The sequence below is a fragment of the Echeneis naucrates genome, chromosome 24 (assembly GCF_900963305.1).
Source record: "Echeneis naucrates chromosome 24, fEcheNa1.1, whole genome shotgun sequence".
Taxonomy (NCBI): Eukaryota; Metazoa; Chordata; class Actinopteri; order Carangiformes; family Echeneidae; genus Echeneis; species Echeneis naucrates.
The window spans coordinates 3,405,574-3,422,540 of record NC_042534.1 but is presented as its reverse complement, the minus strand read 5'-3'; the positions used below and the strand labels follow the sequence as shown (position 1 = coordinate 3,422,540).

The window sequence follows — 16,967 nt, the reverse complement described above, 5'->3', positions numbered from 1 at the left end:
CGGTAAACAAAACTCCCCTCGGCTTGATTATTAAAACTACAACGCCGATCCCCACGCCCCCTGAACGCATCATCACCTGTTAGGCGTCTCAGCCTGACACCGTTTTGTGTCTCCAAAACCTGTAAGGAGGATTACATTCAAGACTGGTAGGCTAAATGACTGCAGGCTATACAATGATCTGATATAGACTCTAAACCAATCAGGGTTGATAGGAAACAGAGAGGTGACATCCCGGCCTGCTTCTTCTCTCATTCATTCAATATATAAACTTTAAATAAAACCCTGAGCTGCAGGAGAATCACTCTAATGCCAAGAGCCTGATCTGATCTGATCAGTGGGGGGTGGAATTGGCCTTTTTGGTGGGTTGGACACTGTTTGCTCGATAATATTTGTCCTCGGTGCTCCCCTGACATGATTATTTAGACGTTTATTTTGAAAAGAACACTCGAAAGTGTCCTCGATTACAACAATAAAAGTCTGATTATTAGTCCCCGAGTCAGTGAGGTCGACTGTGAAATCCGGATCTTCCTGCTGTAGAAACATGACAGCAGGCCTTTTTTTTTTTTTTTTTTTTTTGCTCTCCATCCACAGACCTTCGGGCTGATCTAAATTCTCGCCTCTGGGCTGGACTGCTCGGGCTTTTCGGGCCTCTCCTTGCCTCGTCAGGCGGCAGATGGACTGGCTCCTGTCCGGAGATCAGCGCGCATCTGGTGCGGCGCCCCCAGCCCCCGGTAAAGCGGGGCTGCTCATCGGCAGTAAGCCCCATTAGGACCGTCTACCGTGCAACTGGTGCCCCGTTTTGGCGGCGGCGGCTGCGCTCCCTGCATGCACCAACCGCACCAAAAAGCTCCTGACATGAATACACCAAACCTGACTCATGAGCTCACAGATGTGTCAGGACACTGGGAGGTTTCATTACACTGCTGACTTCCAGATGAGAGCTTCTCTCAAACCTCCAGAGCTACAAGCATCTTCTCAGGTGAGTTTCAGAGAAAATATCGGCCCCAGTATCCCGCCCAGAGATTGACCAAATGTGCCCCCCACAGCTTAAAAAAAATATAGAAAAAATTTGTTTAAATCAGATCTACATCAGCCTTTTTTGTATTTGTGGATATTTTCCGTGCAAAACAAAACAAACAATCAGAAAATTATAATCTTATGATGCCATTAAGAAACAATTAAGGAAGGCTTCCCTCACCGACACCAAAGCTCCCTCCATCTCCATCTCTTTGCCTTGTGGCCTTCCCATTCATCCCTCCCCCTTTCCTCCCTCCTCCTCTCTCTGCCTCTCCATTTTTTATTTATTTATTTATTTTTTTTATACCTGGTGAGCCACAGCCGGCCTTCACCGGTCTCGTCGTGCAGAGGTTTCACGTCGAGCCTCGAGGCAAAACAATCGGTAACGGTTAATTAAAATATAAAAGGCCTTGAGAAGTTTTTAAATGCAGCCCTCACACCGCCAGTGTTTCAGTCAGGACCGATTGTGTTTCTTATGAGCACCCCCCCCACACACACACACACACACACCCCTTCCCAAATATGACTGCGAGACATAGGCTAAATTGTCTTGATCAAGAATAAAGAGAAGACTATTGAAGCTTGTTTGGAGGCCATCTTTGAGTGATTCCAGTTGGACAAAATTGGCACCATGAGGGGGAAAAAAAGATCAATAAGAAATGGTATATAAAAGAGCAATCAAAGGCGTTATAAAGATTATTATTATTATTATTATAACGGGTGAGGACGGAGAAAGGCAGGCATGCAGTAACAGATGGGAGGGGAAATAGTTGCTTAATTAAAGTGCAGAGTCAGTCCCGGCGTCTCGGCGTCAGCTCGGTCACAGGCTGCACTTTAATAATATCATGGAGTCGCTTTGGTTACAGTTACAGCTGAGCAGGGGAAAAAAAAAAATCAGCCAAAACAAGGCTGATTAGAGCTTATCTGCTCTGGGTTAGAGTTATACCCCCCCTCCTCCTCCTCCTGCTCCCTCTGTCTCTCTGTTGGCTGGTTTGTTTTGAATGGCAGGAAATCTGAGAGACAGGAGAATAAACTCTCCTCTCCTCCTCTCTCCTTTATTTCCCCTTGCTCCTCTTCGGGCTGTGACCACGAGCTTTGGCTTCTGCTTTTACGGCTTTTCCCCCCCTCTGTTGTCTCCCGGATGGCCTTAGGGCAAGGCAGCAGCGCCAGTCTGGGTGGTTCTATATATTTACTCTTATTACATAGGATAGATGTTTTTGTTTGGGTCTCCACTACACCTGTTACTGTTTCGACACTTCACCATCAGCCAATTAAATGCCAACAAAAGATGGGACGTGCTTGTGGTAGAGAGAGAGAGTCTCCTCTGCTTTTATTGATCCATATTACATGCAGCATATATAGGCGAATAAAGGCTAGAATAAATGTAAACAAAAAAAAAAAACAACAAATAAACAAAAAACCAACAACTCCCTCCAACCATCTTCCTCAACAACGCCACAACGGCTCCAGTAGCTGGGCAGGACCACCCCGAGGGCGCGTGCTCAGGTGAGTTACAGCCAGAGGAGAAAGATAGACAGGGGGGGAGAGAGAGGAAGACAGGAAGAGAGAGAGAGTGAGAGAGAGAGAGAGAGTCACAATGCTGACCGACTGACCGAAAAAACTCCCAATTCTGATATGCCAATAATAGTAATAATGACATTAATAATGATAATCACACAGTCAGTTCCGTTCCATGCAAGCATGCACACATACAATAATAATCTGAAATAAATAAATGTCTCGTTCTTATGTAGCTTTCACAAATGCAGCAGACAGCATCCCATCTAAAAAAAATAAATAAAAATAAATGAAGCCTCAAACTATGTTTTCCGTGCATAAATAAAACAATAGAGAAAAAGCATATAATGGAAGTGTTGTCGATTTAATTTAATATCTAATAATTGTATTTAAAAAACTAACGTAGAAAATATTGATAATTAACATTACTGAAAAAAAATATGTTTTTTAATGAAAGAATTTGAATTTATAGGGATAATATCTCATCGGTCTCTGTGTAAAGTGCATCGAATGAATGGAAAAAAATTGTCCACATGTGATTGTGTCATTGTGAAATCGCTGTGTTTACTATAAAGCACATTAAAGGCGACTAAAAGAATAATAAAAGCGCATGCAGACGGCATCCAAATCAGCTCGATTCCAAATAAAAAGCCTCATCGAAGCTGACTGAACTGAACAATGATCTTTGAAATGGAAACAAAAGAAAAAACCACTTTCAAATATAGACCCGCTGATAATAATCGAAATTAGCCGGATAATATTTCAAAGCAAAACTTACATTTCCGTCGAAAATCCGCACATATGTGTAAAAAGACTTTAGCCGATGTGAATAAAGCAAAAAATAATAATAACAATAACTTAGCAGAAAGAGCCGGTGATAAGAGAAGAAAAATAATAGCAAACGGCTCAAAAAAAAAGGGAAAATGTCCAGAAAAAGCGTAGAAAATGTTGAAAGAAGCGCTCGGTTCCTTATTAAGGCGAAGATACAATATTTATTCCTTGTCTCCTGGGATGCTCCGCTCCGTCTATTGTCCTCCCATTCCTCAGTGCTGATGCTTAATTTTCAAAACTTCTATATTACCAAGGGACCTACGACATCAGCCGAGAAATACCCTGCAAGTACAAAATCCGTGAGCCAGCCCCGTCCTTGCAGAGGGGAGACGCTCGCGTTCCGCCAGCTTTCTGCCGTTACCGCTTCTGCGTGAAGGGGGGACTTTTCCATTTCTCCGGCTTTTTGGGGATTTTAACGCATTTTTATTATTATTATTATTATTATTATTATTCGATCGGGCCAGAGAGGAGAGGGGGAGAGGAAGGAAGGAAGGAAGGAAGGAAGGAAGGAAGGAAGAGGGGGAGAAAAAAAAAAAAAACACGGGTTACTTTGGAGAAAGCACAATGTCAGCGACCTTCCCCGGACTTGTCCACGACGCAGAGGTAGGCGAATTTATTCACCTAACAGCCTTTAATTTGAGAAATTAGGCGGTGTGTGGACGATTAAATGCTCTTTTTTTTGCTTTGAACTGAGTTTAACCGGGCGGAGAATTTCGAGATCTGCTCTCAAGAAGTCTCCAACTGCAAACACACACCGCATCGCACTGGATCTTTCCTTTTCTTAAAAATAAATATATATATATATATAAATATATATATATATATATTTGTATTTGTGCAAAGGAGGGAGAAATGAGTCGAGCATCTCACTGGAGCTGCCGGTAAAAACGGATTTTTTTTTTTTTTTTTTTTTTGCGTGTGGAGGCGAATGAGGCCGGTGTGTGTGAGCCGGTAACTGTGTGATTAAACACATTTTAGGGCGGAACACTCCGCTGTGTCTGCCTCCGCTCACCTCCCCATCCGCTGTGAGCGACAGAGCTGGGACAGTAAATTTGCCAGCAGCTCGGTAATAATAATAATATATAACAGCACGCCTTTTAAAGCGCTGCAAGCAGAATGACAGACATGCCGAAGGGAGGGGAGAAGCAAAAATAAAATAATAAAAAAATACCGATGGCTCCTGTTGCAGAGTTGGTTCCCCTCCCGGGCGTGTGGAAGTGACATCTCCTTCAGGTGGTTTAAAGTGGGAAAAAAAAAAAAAAAAACACACGCTTTGAGTGTGAGTTTGTGTTTTGGAGTGTGTTTGGGAGGCAGACAGAGGAGACACCGGCTGCTGCTAAATGACTCGGCTCATGTATTTCACCGTGTCTTTATTATCTTCAGATACGTCACGACGGATCAAACAGCTACCGGCTCATGCAGCTCGGCTGCCTGGAGTCCGTGGCCAACTCCTCGGTCGCCTACTCCTCCTCCTCCCCGCTCACCTACCCGGCGCCGGCGGGGACGGAGTTCGCCTCGCCCTACTTCTCGGCCAACCACCAGTACACGCCCCTCCACCACCAGTCCTTCCACTACGAGTTCCAGCACTCCCACCCGGCCGTGGCCCCGGAGGCCTACGGGCTCAACTCGCTGCACTCGGGCCAGTACTACCAGCAGATCCACCACGGGGAGCCCGCCGACTTCATCAACCTGCACAACGCGCGCTCGGCCCTCAAGTCCTCGTGCCTGGACGAGCAGCAGCGGCGCGAGCTCGGCTGCCTCGACGCCTACCGGCGCCATGACCTGTCGCTGATGACGTCACACGGCTCCCAGGCCTACGGCGTCGGCATGCACCACCCGGACCAGAGGCTGCTGCCCGCCGCCGGCCTGGGCCTCCCTCCGCCCGCGGCCGACGACCTGCAGGTACCGGCGGCCTCAGTGGCTCTTCCCCCCCCCCCCCACCACTAACAACAACAACACACACACACACACACAAACAAACAAACACAAACACACACCTTCCCATGTCCTGCCGCTGCTCATCTCCGGTTTACCAGCTTCAGCATTAGACAAAAGATATGACAGGACCCCTGCCCTACTGGCCTACCACTGACGCCCCCCCCCCCCCCAACCAGCCAACACAGCTATTCCCAAAATATTGAACAGAGAGACAGCACCAGATGTCTGTCTGTCTGTCTGCAGCTACATAACTCATCTCCTGCTCAGCCACCAACCGCGTCCTGCTGGGACTAAATCATACCGGATATCACCCCGTCCAGATTATTATTATTATTTTTATTTAGATTATTATTTAGATTATTTTTGGCTGCCAACCCAAACGTGACCGTACAACAGGCTGAGTAAATGTCACAGTCCGAGCTGAGAGAGGCAGGGCCTGTTTCTAAAGGTTAATTGACTGGCAGTCTATACAATCCCATTGTGAAAGCCGCTCTTTATTTTTTTTTTTTTTCTTCCAAGAGCACACGTGACTCATTTTACATAATTCTTTTCCGTGTAAAGAAATGGTCGAGATGAAAACGGATTCGCACGGTGTGTGTGTGTGTGTGTGTGTGTGTGTGTGTGTGTTGAAGCAAAGAAAAGCCGCTGGTTGCTCTATTCTCCGGTAAAGGGCGGATTAACGGATCGGGGTTCAGGGCACAATGCCCGGCTCCAGCCCCATAAAGCACCGTAGTTTATCCAATTACCGACTTAACGTCAATCAACTTTGTTACTTATGCAGCGACATCTGATCTGGTTAAAAACACGTCAATAGTTAAACACAATTTAACACAGTGACACATCGTTTCAGTCACGTTAACTATTTACCAACTCCACTTTGCTTTTATTGACTTTTTTTTTTTTTTAAACGGCATTACACAAATAGCTATGTTTACCGGCAAATGTAGGACGAAGATTTTTTTTTTTATTATTATTTAATGGTGATAAATCAGGCGCTTTAAATTTATACTAATATATTTAATTTGATTTATTTGTGGTTAATTTGAATTTGGTTTAAAATGAAAATAAAAAAAGGCAATTATTTAAAAATATAGCGTCGATTTGAAGAATTTATTTGATTTGTTCCGACCTTGCAAACGTATTTCTATCTTTTACATTGTTTTATTTTACTAATATCCATTTTTTAATTGGTTAACTTGATTATTTGAACTCCTTAATACATACATACAAACATCATTGAATTTATTCTAGCTGTTTAGCTAAAAAAAAAATAAAATCTACAGACAAAATAATATTTCAGTTTATTCCATCTATTTTTCTCCCCCCTCAGTAACATATGTTTATTTCTGACGGGTGCTGTCGTGGATATGAGGTGAATTTTAAGCTGTCGGGACATTGAAACGTAGCAGGTCTGACCCTCCATTGAGCAGAAGAAAGGGACGTCTCGTGAACCTGAGCTTGCACGCGGCGGACGCATGAACGGGAACAGATGCGCCCATGGTCTCGTGCAGCCCGGTCGCATCTTTGAGCGCGCTAAAGAGATTTTCATGGTGAACAAAAGCAGCTGCCACACCTTTCTCCCGCCACTAAGCTAATTCATGCAAGACCTCTGCGTTTTGTATATTGATTTTATAATCACTTTAGCTTCGGAACAGAAGAAAAGAAACAGAGCAGGAGCTGGTTAAGAAAGAGCTGCAACAAGCTCCTTTTTTCAGTTTATTTTAATCAGGAAGGGGTGGGGGGGGGGGCTTCTGCACGGACCAGGCCTCGAGGCTCGCACGAGGGATTAAGTGTTATCTGAATAAAAAGCGCGTGTTCCCTTTTCTTGATGACATTGTTGATAGCACGCGAGTCTGATCTGGATCAAAATGGCGGCGGTAACAGGTATCCATACATTATATATGTATATATCATTTATCGTTATCTGTAGGCCTACGTGTTGCAGTGTGCAGACCCCCCCCCACCCCCCCGGCCAACAGGTTGGTTACAGTCTGGACACTTGAGCTCATTTCTGAGTCTGTGTGAGTTGTGCTGTCCTCGTTTTATAGCCCGAAGCCTTTCAAATTAAGCTCGTTTCTGGGTGAAGCCGTGAGCTGCATCCTTTATTCTGCTGTGCCCTCAGTTTTACTCAGAGCCTGCTAAGTGATGTACACTTTCTAACAAAAAGGCTTCCACCTCCTCTAGAAAACAGCTCAAAGGGCGAGCAACAAGGCCAGATTTTTATGTCTACATTTATATATGGTTTTTTTTTTACATTATATAAATATATATTACTCTTTTGTGCATTTTTTATAATTACAAAAACACTTCCACAAACCAAAAGGATGTGGTTTGAACCAAAGGTTCACACGGTAGATGAGCTCTCCACATTTAGGGGTCATGAGATGATGGATGTGATAATTATAATGTAAAATTCCCCACACCACACATTTCTCCCTACTCTCACATTTCCTTAAACATATAGCTGTAATCTTAAAGAACATAAGCTACGAGGCGGTTTATATCAGCTACACTATTAATATTAATATTATTATGACTAAACGTGAGTTTCCGTATTCTGCTCGACCCTTGTCAGGGTGTGTGTTGTTTCGCTGTGAGGCTTTGTGTGTCTGCTGTGCAGCCCAGTGGTTCCGGTGGGCCGTAGATACCTGCAGCCTGACAGCTGCCTGAAAATGTGGGTGAAGTGAATTCACCTCCCTGCTCGTCCGGTAATATTAACGAGTGCGTGTCTCCGCAGGGCTCCGTGGAGGCGCAGTGTGGGCTCGTGCTGAACGGCCAAGGGGGCGTCATCCGGAGAGGTAAGCCCCCCCGCCCCCCCTCCCAGATGTTGTGGCTGTGTTGTGTTGTAGATGGATGTGTGTGTATGTGTGTGCAGCGACAGACAGCCGAGCAGACAGACAAAACAGGCGGAGCTGCTCTTTCTCTTGTCTGCTGTCAGCCGCAGCGGCTCCGTTTAAACAGCGACGCTGTTGAAACAAGCCGATCCGCCGCTCGGCCGTCACTCAAAACAGCCCCCAGTCAGGCTGGGGCAGAAAGAAATGAAGTGTCGGCAGCTGCAGAAATTAATGGCATTGATTTAATACAGCGGCGCTTATAGTGCAGCCTTCACATGACACACACACAGCGGTGAATTTACCGACACACTTTACAACACACGCTTCCCTTTTTGAACTCGAACCTGTAGGCGACATTTTAACAGTGCAGACTGACGCCTCACACAAAACAAACTTTAATGCAATATTAATGTTTATTTGAAATCTTAAAAACGGGTCTAATAGCCAGCTGATCCTTTCTCTTCTGAGAGGAAATTTAAATAGGAAAATATAAATGTAGGCCTGCACGGTTAAAGCAGCAGGTCAGTTATATTTTCAGCAGCTGTAAAATTATTTATAATGCCAAAGATGACCTTGTTGTTAAACTGTTGGCTTATAGTCAAGATAAATTTAATTCAGTAGGACTACGAAGTAAGATCATTATGGTCGAAGACAAATAAATAACTTAATATATTAGAGATTAAGAACACGGCTCTCATTTTAATCCCTTTCTTTCTTATTTTATTTATTAGTTTGCAACAATGGATGTAAAGTATGCATTACTGTTGCATGTATGAGGATGAGGAGCCTCACCGGTGGGTTCAATCAGGTCGTGCATCTGCTTTTACTCCATCAAAGCGTGATTCTGGTTTGGTTTTGTTTTTTGTTGTTGCTGTTGTGTGTGTGTGTGTGTGTGTGTGTGTGTAGTTTTCCCTCACAGAGAGGAAAGGCTGTGTCTCGGGTTTAATTTTTCATCAGCTCTGCCTAGGTGTTGGGGCTTTTCTCTCGGATTGACACGGGAATCCCTTCGCTATCACTTTCGGTTAATGGTGCGCCATATTTGGCCCTGAGCTCAGCCGCTGCAGCCATCACAACCAATAATCTTTGCTTTACCTCCCGCTCCCGTATCGATAGCTTCTCTCGCCTCGGGCGGACGCTTTGATATGCTAATGCCGAGCGGGGCCCCGGATTCAGCCGAGATCATATTAATGTTGTTCTTTCTGACTGCGGCTTTGGCGGCATGAATATTCACATAACCTTTTTCAAAAGAAAAATCACTCAAGAAAACGCGGATCCTACTTAGGAGGAGTCGTCTGTTTTTAATCACCCTGCTATCCCTTTTCCAGTTCAGCTCCGGCAGCGCGCCCCCGCTACTACAGCCCGTGCACGCGCCTCTCTCTCTCTCTGTGTGCTCTCTCTTCTGTCAAGACATTGGACTTTTTTTTTTTTTTTTTTTTAGCTATAAGCATTGTTGTTAAAATATGAGGAGAATGACATTTGGCCCGTGTCTCTTTTTCTTTAATTTTCGCGGCAAACTCGTAAAAGGCGCTTGATTCCGCGTGTGATCCCGCCCGCCGCTCGCGCCGCAGCCCGAGGCAACTCTCCGTTGCTTAAATACCGTTATAGCCTCTGGGCCCGCGCGCTCCACTGACTGCACTACCGGCAATGGCTCTTTTCGATTGCCCTTGGCAACATAAAATACAAACTACTTTGAATCAAAACATTTTTAGGGGAATTAACATGACGTGAACCCGCGGCTTTCAGAGACGCGCGCCCCTGTCAGAGCGCGTGAGTATGACGGACTGGTGCTGCCAGACACAAACCGAGCCGGACTTTTACGCGCGCGCGCACACACACACACACACACACACACTTTAACCTCACTAATCGAGACCCCATTTTGGACAACACCGGTGAAATACAAGTCCCGCGCTGCTTTGGACGAAAGGTGACGTCCGCCGGACTACGTCACGTTTCCGGTCATGTCGTCACAGGTGTGGGCGCGAGCCGCTGTCCGTGGTGCTGGTGAAGCCACAGGTCTGACTGAAAATCGGCCCGAACAGCACATTTCCCTCCTCCTGTCCTCCCTTTCCTTTTATTTTATTTTTTCCACAGCAGATTCTAAAAGGGGGAATAATACAGTTTGCCCTCGGACACATATGGAGCGTAGCTGGTGGCCAAAATGCCCCGAAAAGACAAACGCCCGCAGCGTGGCTGTATCCGGCCTGAAAGGCAACCCCCTTCCTCATTCCATCATATCCAGCGAGGCCTAATAACAAAGCGACACACCCTGCTGTTAGATTTGATAATGAGGCAGATGAATAATAGAATATAGCCTACAGTACATCAGACAGAAAACCTTGCGTATCAGCTGCTTGAGACGTTAGTTCAAGTGAAAGTTTAATAATAACAGGCCTACTCAGAGCAGTCGATATACTCCAGGAGGATCCAGCGAGGCTGATTCAGATGCAATTAATAATGTGAGAGAGCCTTCACCATCACAACCACAATCATTTATTCACACTCCCAGGAACCTCAAGTACACAATAAAATCAACTCTGTGGAAGGTGATTAAAGGGAGGTTTTTTTGTTTTGCCCTCTTGGGATTCCAGCGAACAGTTTGTACAGACAAATATTGAGCTGAGACTGAAATATAAATATATGCACATGGTTTTCTTTATTTTTAAGTGAATGGAATATATAATATGGAAGAGTGTGATATAAAAAAAAAACATTGATCATGCCAGTGAGGACTAATGAATCATATGTATTTTCATGGGCCGTCTGTACTATCACAATCCACTGTGATTTGATTTAGGATCCAAATACTTAAACATATATTTTGTTTACATTCATACAGAGGAGAATGTATAAAGCCTATTAGCTGCTCCTGAAACCAACCATCTCCATTTTGTTCATTTTTGGTTTTTATTTAATTAACTAAGAAAAATCTCGAGCCATTATTTCTGAATAAATCATTTAATTCATAAGTTTAATGTGGAGAACATTCTGCCACCAGGTTGAATAGAGAGCTTTTTTTTTTTTTAATTAGCTCCCATCAAGGTGACTTTTTTTGAGTTACACGGTTTATATTTGATTTGATATTTAATAGCTGTGAGCTTTGGAAGGAAATTCAGAGAGCGTAAACACAAATATAGATTCAACTGTAATATTGAAAATTACCAATTCGGATTAATTAATTTATCATGCATGTAAAAAGCTTTGGTAAAGATTTTGAAGAAATTTTCTGTTTGCTCATGCTCGCAGCGCCATGGGCCCTGGAAGATTTTTATTTTATTTATTTTATTTTTTTTTATTCCTGGTCTCCTACCCTGATTTGTGCTATTGTTTGTTAATAAGAAGCAAGGAGACCTCATGCTGAGGGCACAAAGGTGCACAGCAGCCTCAGTGTCTGTACGCCCGCCCCTGAGGCTGCATTCACTGAAGGCTCATCCTGAGTAACTTCTCCATGTAAGAACAAATAAGCATGTTTTCCACAAAAATACATGTTCCAGAATGAACAATGCTGAGCCACAGGTCCACAGCAGCAGCAGACACAGAGCTAAGGCCGAGGACGCAGTTATACTTTAATGCATTTTCTGCGACTCAAGGCTTTTCAAGGTCTAAATGGATTTTTATTGGAAACATTCACTTAAGGCCTCAAAAGTGCCTGATCTACAAGTTAAAAAAAAAAAACGCATCCATTTCTAATCTGGCTCATTAATAAAGTAAATTGTATTATTCATATTATGATTATTATTACTTAACAGTATGTTGAAATATTTCTGCTGACAGCAAGTAGAGGACTTGAGAAAATCCTTCTTTTGTTTGTACTCATGAGTTTCTAATCAAATGTGTAACCACTGGTATTTGTGGCTGTGTGTTACAGACAGTTTGTGTACAATGACAGTTGTGTGTATGTTCAAAGTGGAGCTGAACATTCAGGATCCTGTCGGTACATTGTTTTGTTTTTTTTCTTTTTGTATTAATGTCATTTTAAATGCACATTAATAAATGAGCAGAGGCGTGTTCGTGGCATAGCAGAACATTTTCAATGGATAAATCCACCTGCACACTAAAGAGTGTCCCTCTGAAACAATACAACAGTTTTTCAAAAGGTCTGCACTGTTAAAACGAACTCTTTTCACATTCAGCAGGTCTATGAAAGACACGCAGCACCACACAGACACACACCTGCTGCAACATGTGGCACCAAAACATTAATGAAAAGGGATGGAAATCTGCTGGACTGCTCCACGGATCTTTGTTTAACACGGGCCAACAGTGAAGGGTTTTTGTATTCCGCTATTGTGCTTCGTCATTTTTGTTGCTTTATCTCGCAGAGAAGAGCAAGTTGTGTTCATTCTGGGCTCGGCGCCAAACTGAGGCGCTGGTGGAGTTTGTGCACACACACACACACACAGTTACCGAGCAGAGCTTCCTCTAAGCCGGCTGAAGAAGTTATTTCCTGTTCTTGTGTCTCGCTGACACTCTGACAATGCAGCCGCGGCCATGTGTTCAAAGAGCCCGTGTCTGGCTGCTGCCATCGTCGTACAGCAGGCTGACAGGGAGCCATTGTTAACTCACAACAGCGTCAACTATCCCTGCAACTTCTACACTTAAAGCAATGCTGCCGTTTTCGGATGCTGAGATTTACTCTAGCGGGTGTTGCTGTTTGTGCGCAGGGGGTACGTGCGTGGTGAATCCCACAGATCTGTTCTGCTCGGTACCGGGCCGCCTGTCGCTGCTCAGCTCCACCTCCAAGTACAAAGTGACCATCGCCGAGGTGAAAAGAAGACTGTCCCCGCCAGAGTGCCTCAACGCCTCCTTACTGGGCGGCATATTGCGCAGGTCAGCACAAACACACACACACACACACACACTCAGGAGAAAATGGCTTTTTAAATTTCATATTCCGTATAAGCAGACTGAAGAAACGAGGCCTGTGTGACAGAGGGGGGATTTTAAAAGTGAAACAGGTTTGAGTGTAAATCTGGCTGGTGAGCATCGAGTCGTTGCGGCCCTCAGATGAAACAGAGGATATATCTACGAGCGCCCACAAAGACCATTGTTGGCGAACAAGTGGGCCGGGGCTGCACGCGCCGCCATGCCCAGGGAGCCAGAGGGAGGCGAGACCTGGCCAAAGCACGGCAGGATCAGAGGAACCAGAGGAAAGCAAGAGTTGCCAGCACTGTATTATTGATGAGGTGGAGAGAAAGGGAATGGGGGCTGGAGAGGAAGAGAGGAAGGGAGGGAGGGAGGGAGGGAGGGAGGGAGAGCGCAGAGCGCCTACAAGATGAGACATCCACAAAGCTGAAATAGAGGTGAGGATCCTCATCTGGAGTAAAATGAATCACATCCTTGTCGAAGAAACATCGGAAAGAGCCAAAGACCTGAGCTGAGGTTTTACTGAGATTTGTGTCATTTGAAGCTTTTCTTTTTCCTTCAAACTTTCTGGGTTTTTGTTTTTTGTTTTTTTTTGTTTTTTTTGGACACAACACAATCAGTAATTTCAACCACAATATCCCCAAAAGGATCTTGAAAGTTTTCTGTGATGGGAAGTTTTTGCATACATTTAAAGACAATCAGAAATGACAGGGACTGTTGTTGCTCTGCTTTCCGAAATAGAACCTCTCACACTGAAAGAAATACTCAAAGAACAGAAGAGGTGACTCGCGGGAACTAGTGACCAGGGAACATATTTAACACGTAATGAGATGACACGTTTTAATTTTATACTCTTTGATTTTGTGATTAATTTTATAGCTTCGTCAAAACAAAGTAAATCTGCATTCTTCTCATCCTAACTTGCAAAACTTTAACAGGTTTTTGTAGAAAAATTAGGCCAAATGACATTCGTGCTTTGGCAACTTTTATGAAAAACTGTCTGCTGATTGAGTGATCCGGAAATTGTTCCTTTTTATGTTTTATATGATTAAATGTTAATAATGATATGGGTTTTTTTGTCCTGACAGAGCGAAGTCTAAGAATGGAGGGCGGTGTCTTCGGGAGAAATTAGACCGTCTGGGCCTCAACCTGCCGGCAGGACGGAGGAAAGCTGCTAACGTCACGCTCCTCACCTCTCTGGTGGAAGGTGTGAGGACTTAAACCAAAAACTTTCCAAAAAAAAAAAAAAAATCTTTCAGAATCTCATAGTTTCATACTCTGGGTTTTATTCTGAACCCCTTCTGGAGCCTGTTTCATCTCCACCTCTGTGTTCAGGTGAGGCACTCCACCTGGCGAGGGACTTCGGCTACACCTGTGAGACAGAGTTTCCCAGCAAGGCGGTGGGGGAGCATTTGGCGAGGCAGCACAGTGAGCCAAAAGAAACCAGCGCACGCAAGAAAATGGTCCTGGCTACAAAGTAAGAGCACAAACAGACGTGCAGGCACAGACACACTACACACATGAATAAAACTGCATGAGTGGTGTACTGAAGACGTTCCCCCCATTTTTCTGAAATTGCCACAATGTCCTTGTTTCCCTTTCTAGGCAATGACAGAGCCTTCAGGCCACACCTTCTACTTCAGCTATTTGAATTTCCCAGTGGGATTAAAAAAGTATTTACGTATCTAAAAGTGCTCAGATACAAATCTGTAACGTTGAGGTAAAAGTGAGGCTCAGCTCCCGTTGATTCGCCCTTAACTGACAATTTATAGCCACAAATGAATGACAACCTCTAACTGTGCAAGCACAACGTGTTTTACAGCAACAATACTGAGCCACACAAAATAGAAAGTGTAATTGAGGTCAGATAGCGACCGGGTTACAGAATTATAAAGAGTAAGGGCATGTTTACGCGCTGTTCATGATATAGTCCACATTACAGGGGCTGAATTTATTCATCAACATACCACAAGCACTGCTGCACCCTGAGCACCGACTGTGCTGAGGGGAAACTGCTCCCACTCTTTCATTTATTTATTTTCAACCCAACGATGATTTTCAAGAGTGAAAAACATTCAAATAGACAGCTTGACTTTACATCTGCAGAATATCTGGTATGTTGTGAAAATGTTTTTTGTGTGCTAACAGGAAATAACTTGAATTTATGTGTGGGCTGATCAAAAATGATGAGGACGGGTGGGGGTGGGGGGGGGGGGGAGCAGACAAATTGCAACTGTTTTGTTGGAGACAGATGGTAAACCCTCAGTCCCTCCCTCCTTCTGTCTGTCAGGCAAATCTGTAAGGAGTTCCAGGACTTACTGAGCCAAGATCGCTCTCCTCTGGGCTCCTCCAGACCGACCCCCATCCTGGACTTGGACATCCAGAGACACCTCACACACTTCAGGTAACACCCTAAATCCTACGCTATCAACAAATTGCCGACAATCATTCTGATCAGGATAATTGACGCCGCTGAGCGGAGACAGTTTTCTTCTGCTGCTGCTGCTGCCGCCGCTCTGAGTTTTGGCTTTGACCTCTTTGCCATTTTCAAAAGATGCAGCTGTGCAGTTTGTTGTTTGGCACCAGCGACAGAGGAGGGAACAGCAGCTTGTTAGCAGAAATGTCACATCTATGGCGTCATCCTTTTGCAGAATATACAGAGTTGGGTTTTTTTTTTTCCCTCAAATCTCCAAAGGGAAACGTTCTGTATGTCGAGAGCCGAGCCGAGGAAAAAACTCGGCGTAGCGGAGATGTGACAGATGAACAACAGCGTCCCTCTGGCTGCTTGACAGTCTGGCATGAGAGGTGACCGGACGAGAACCTTACTCAGGATCACTTTACCATCATATTAGGCAAAGAAAAGTAGCCGGTCCTCAGAGGCCACAGGAATTACCGTATTTATTTTCTGATGCTGAAATAATCAGCTCACTGAGTGATCTCTGAAGGTTATAAGTTGAAGTACGACCATTTCCAGGGCTAGAATTTGCTAAAGCTTGAGTGTTTCTCCAAAAATTATTATGAAAACGGCCTTTAAATCATCATCTGTTTGGGATTAGTCAGGCTACAGAAAGTCTTTTAGGAGGACTAGAGCTACCTTAACCTGCAGCACCCTGACTGCACCACTGACTCTTTGCTCCGTGTGGCACAAAGGTTTTTCAGCTTCTCGGCATCACTGACGACTGCGTTTCCTCCCCTCCAACAGTCTGATCACTCACGGGTTTGGCACGCCGGCCGTCTGTGCGGCTCTCAGCACCTTCCAGACGGTCCTGAGCGAGATGCTCAACTACCTGGACAAAAACTCGAGCGTGAAAACGAGTGGGCCCAACGACCAACAGATCAACAACAGCTCGGAAAAGACGCAGCTCCGGAAAACAGCCGAGCCCCAGAGCAAAGACGGGAAAACAGAAAAGACTGAGTAGCCCCCACCAATCCGGTCCCTGTGCCTTGGAGCGCTGCATTTTAGGAGTGTGTGTTTGTAAGTTTGTGTGTGTGTGTGTGCGCGCACGCTCAGACAGGATGTTAACTCCCATGCATCACTGCGTCTTCATTGGGACACCTCATATTTATTGTTTATTTATCTTGAAGTTGAAGCGTAACGCCAACCTGAACTGTCCCAAATGAGACATCCTGACATGGGAGTGAAGGTAGCACATCCTGTGTTAGAGTGTGTGTGTGTGTGTGTGTGTGTGTGTGTGTGTGTGTGTGTGTGTCATGGCAAGGAGGAGCCTCGCCATGGAGACGGTTGTGACTCATCCAATACTTTTGTTTATTTATTTGTTTTGAAAAACAGGAAGTAAACATGGACTTGCCATGACCTCAGCGTTTTCCGCTAAAGGGGTAGTTAACACAACATTACACAACACACAAATGAAGGGTCTTTTGGGCAATTTGACCTAAACTAAGCAGATTCAGGTGTAGATTTTCTGCAGATAAACAAAAAGTGTTTTATATTTAATTATAACC

The 16,967-nt window shown here is 44.6% G+C and overlaps 1 protein-coding gene across 1 annotated transcript; it reads left to right on the top strand.

The window, feature by feature from the left end:
• The first annotated feature begins 3,930 nt into the window (after positions 1-3,930).
• tfap2d (transcription factor AP-2 delta (activating enhancer binding protein 2 delta)) lies at positions 3,931-16,423 on the top strand. The gene is made up of 8 exons (XM_029496863.1): positions 3,931-3,969; positions 4,750-5,268; positions 8,042-8,102; positions 12,803-12,968; positions 14,093-14,211; positions 14,340-14,481; positions 15,295-15,408; positions 16,207-16,423. The coding sequence occupies exons 1-8, from the start codon at positions 3,931-3,933 to the stop codon at positions 16,421-16,423; spliced, it is 1,377 nt and encodes a 458-aa protein (XP_029352723.1).
• Positions 16,424-16,967: the final 544 nt, after the last annotated feature.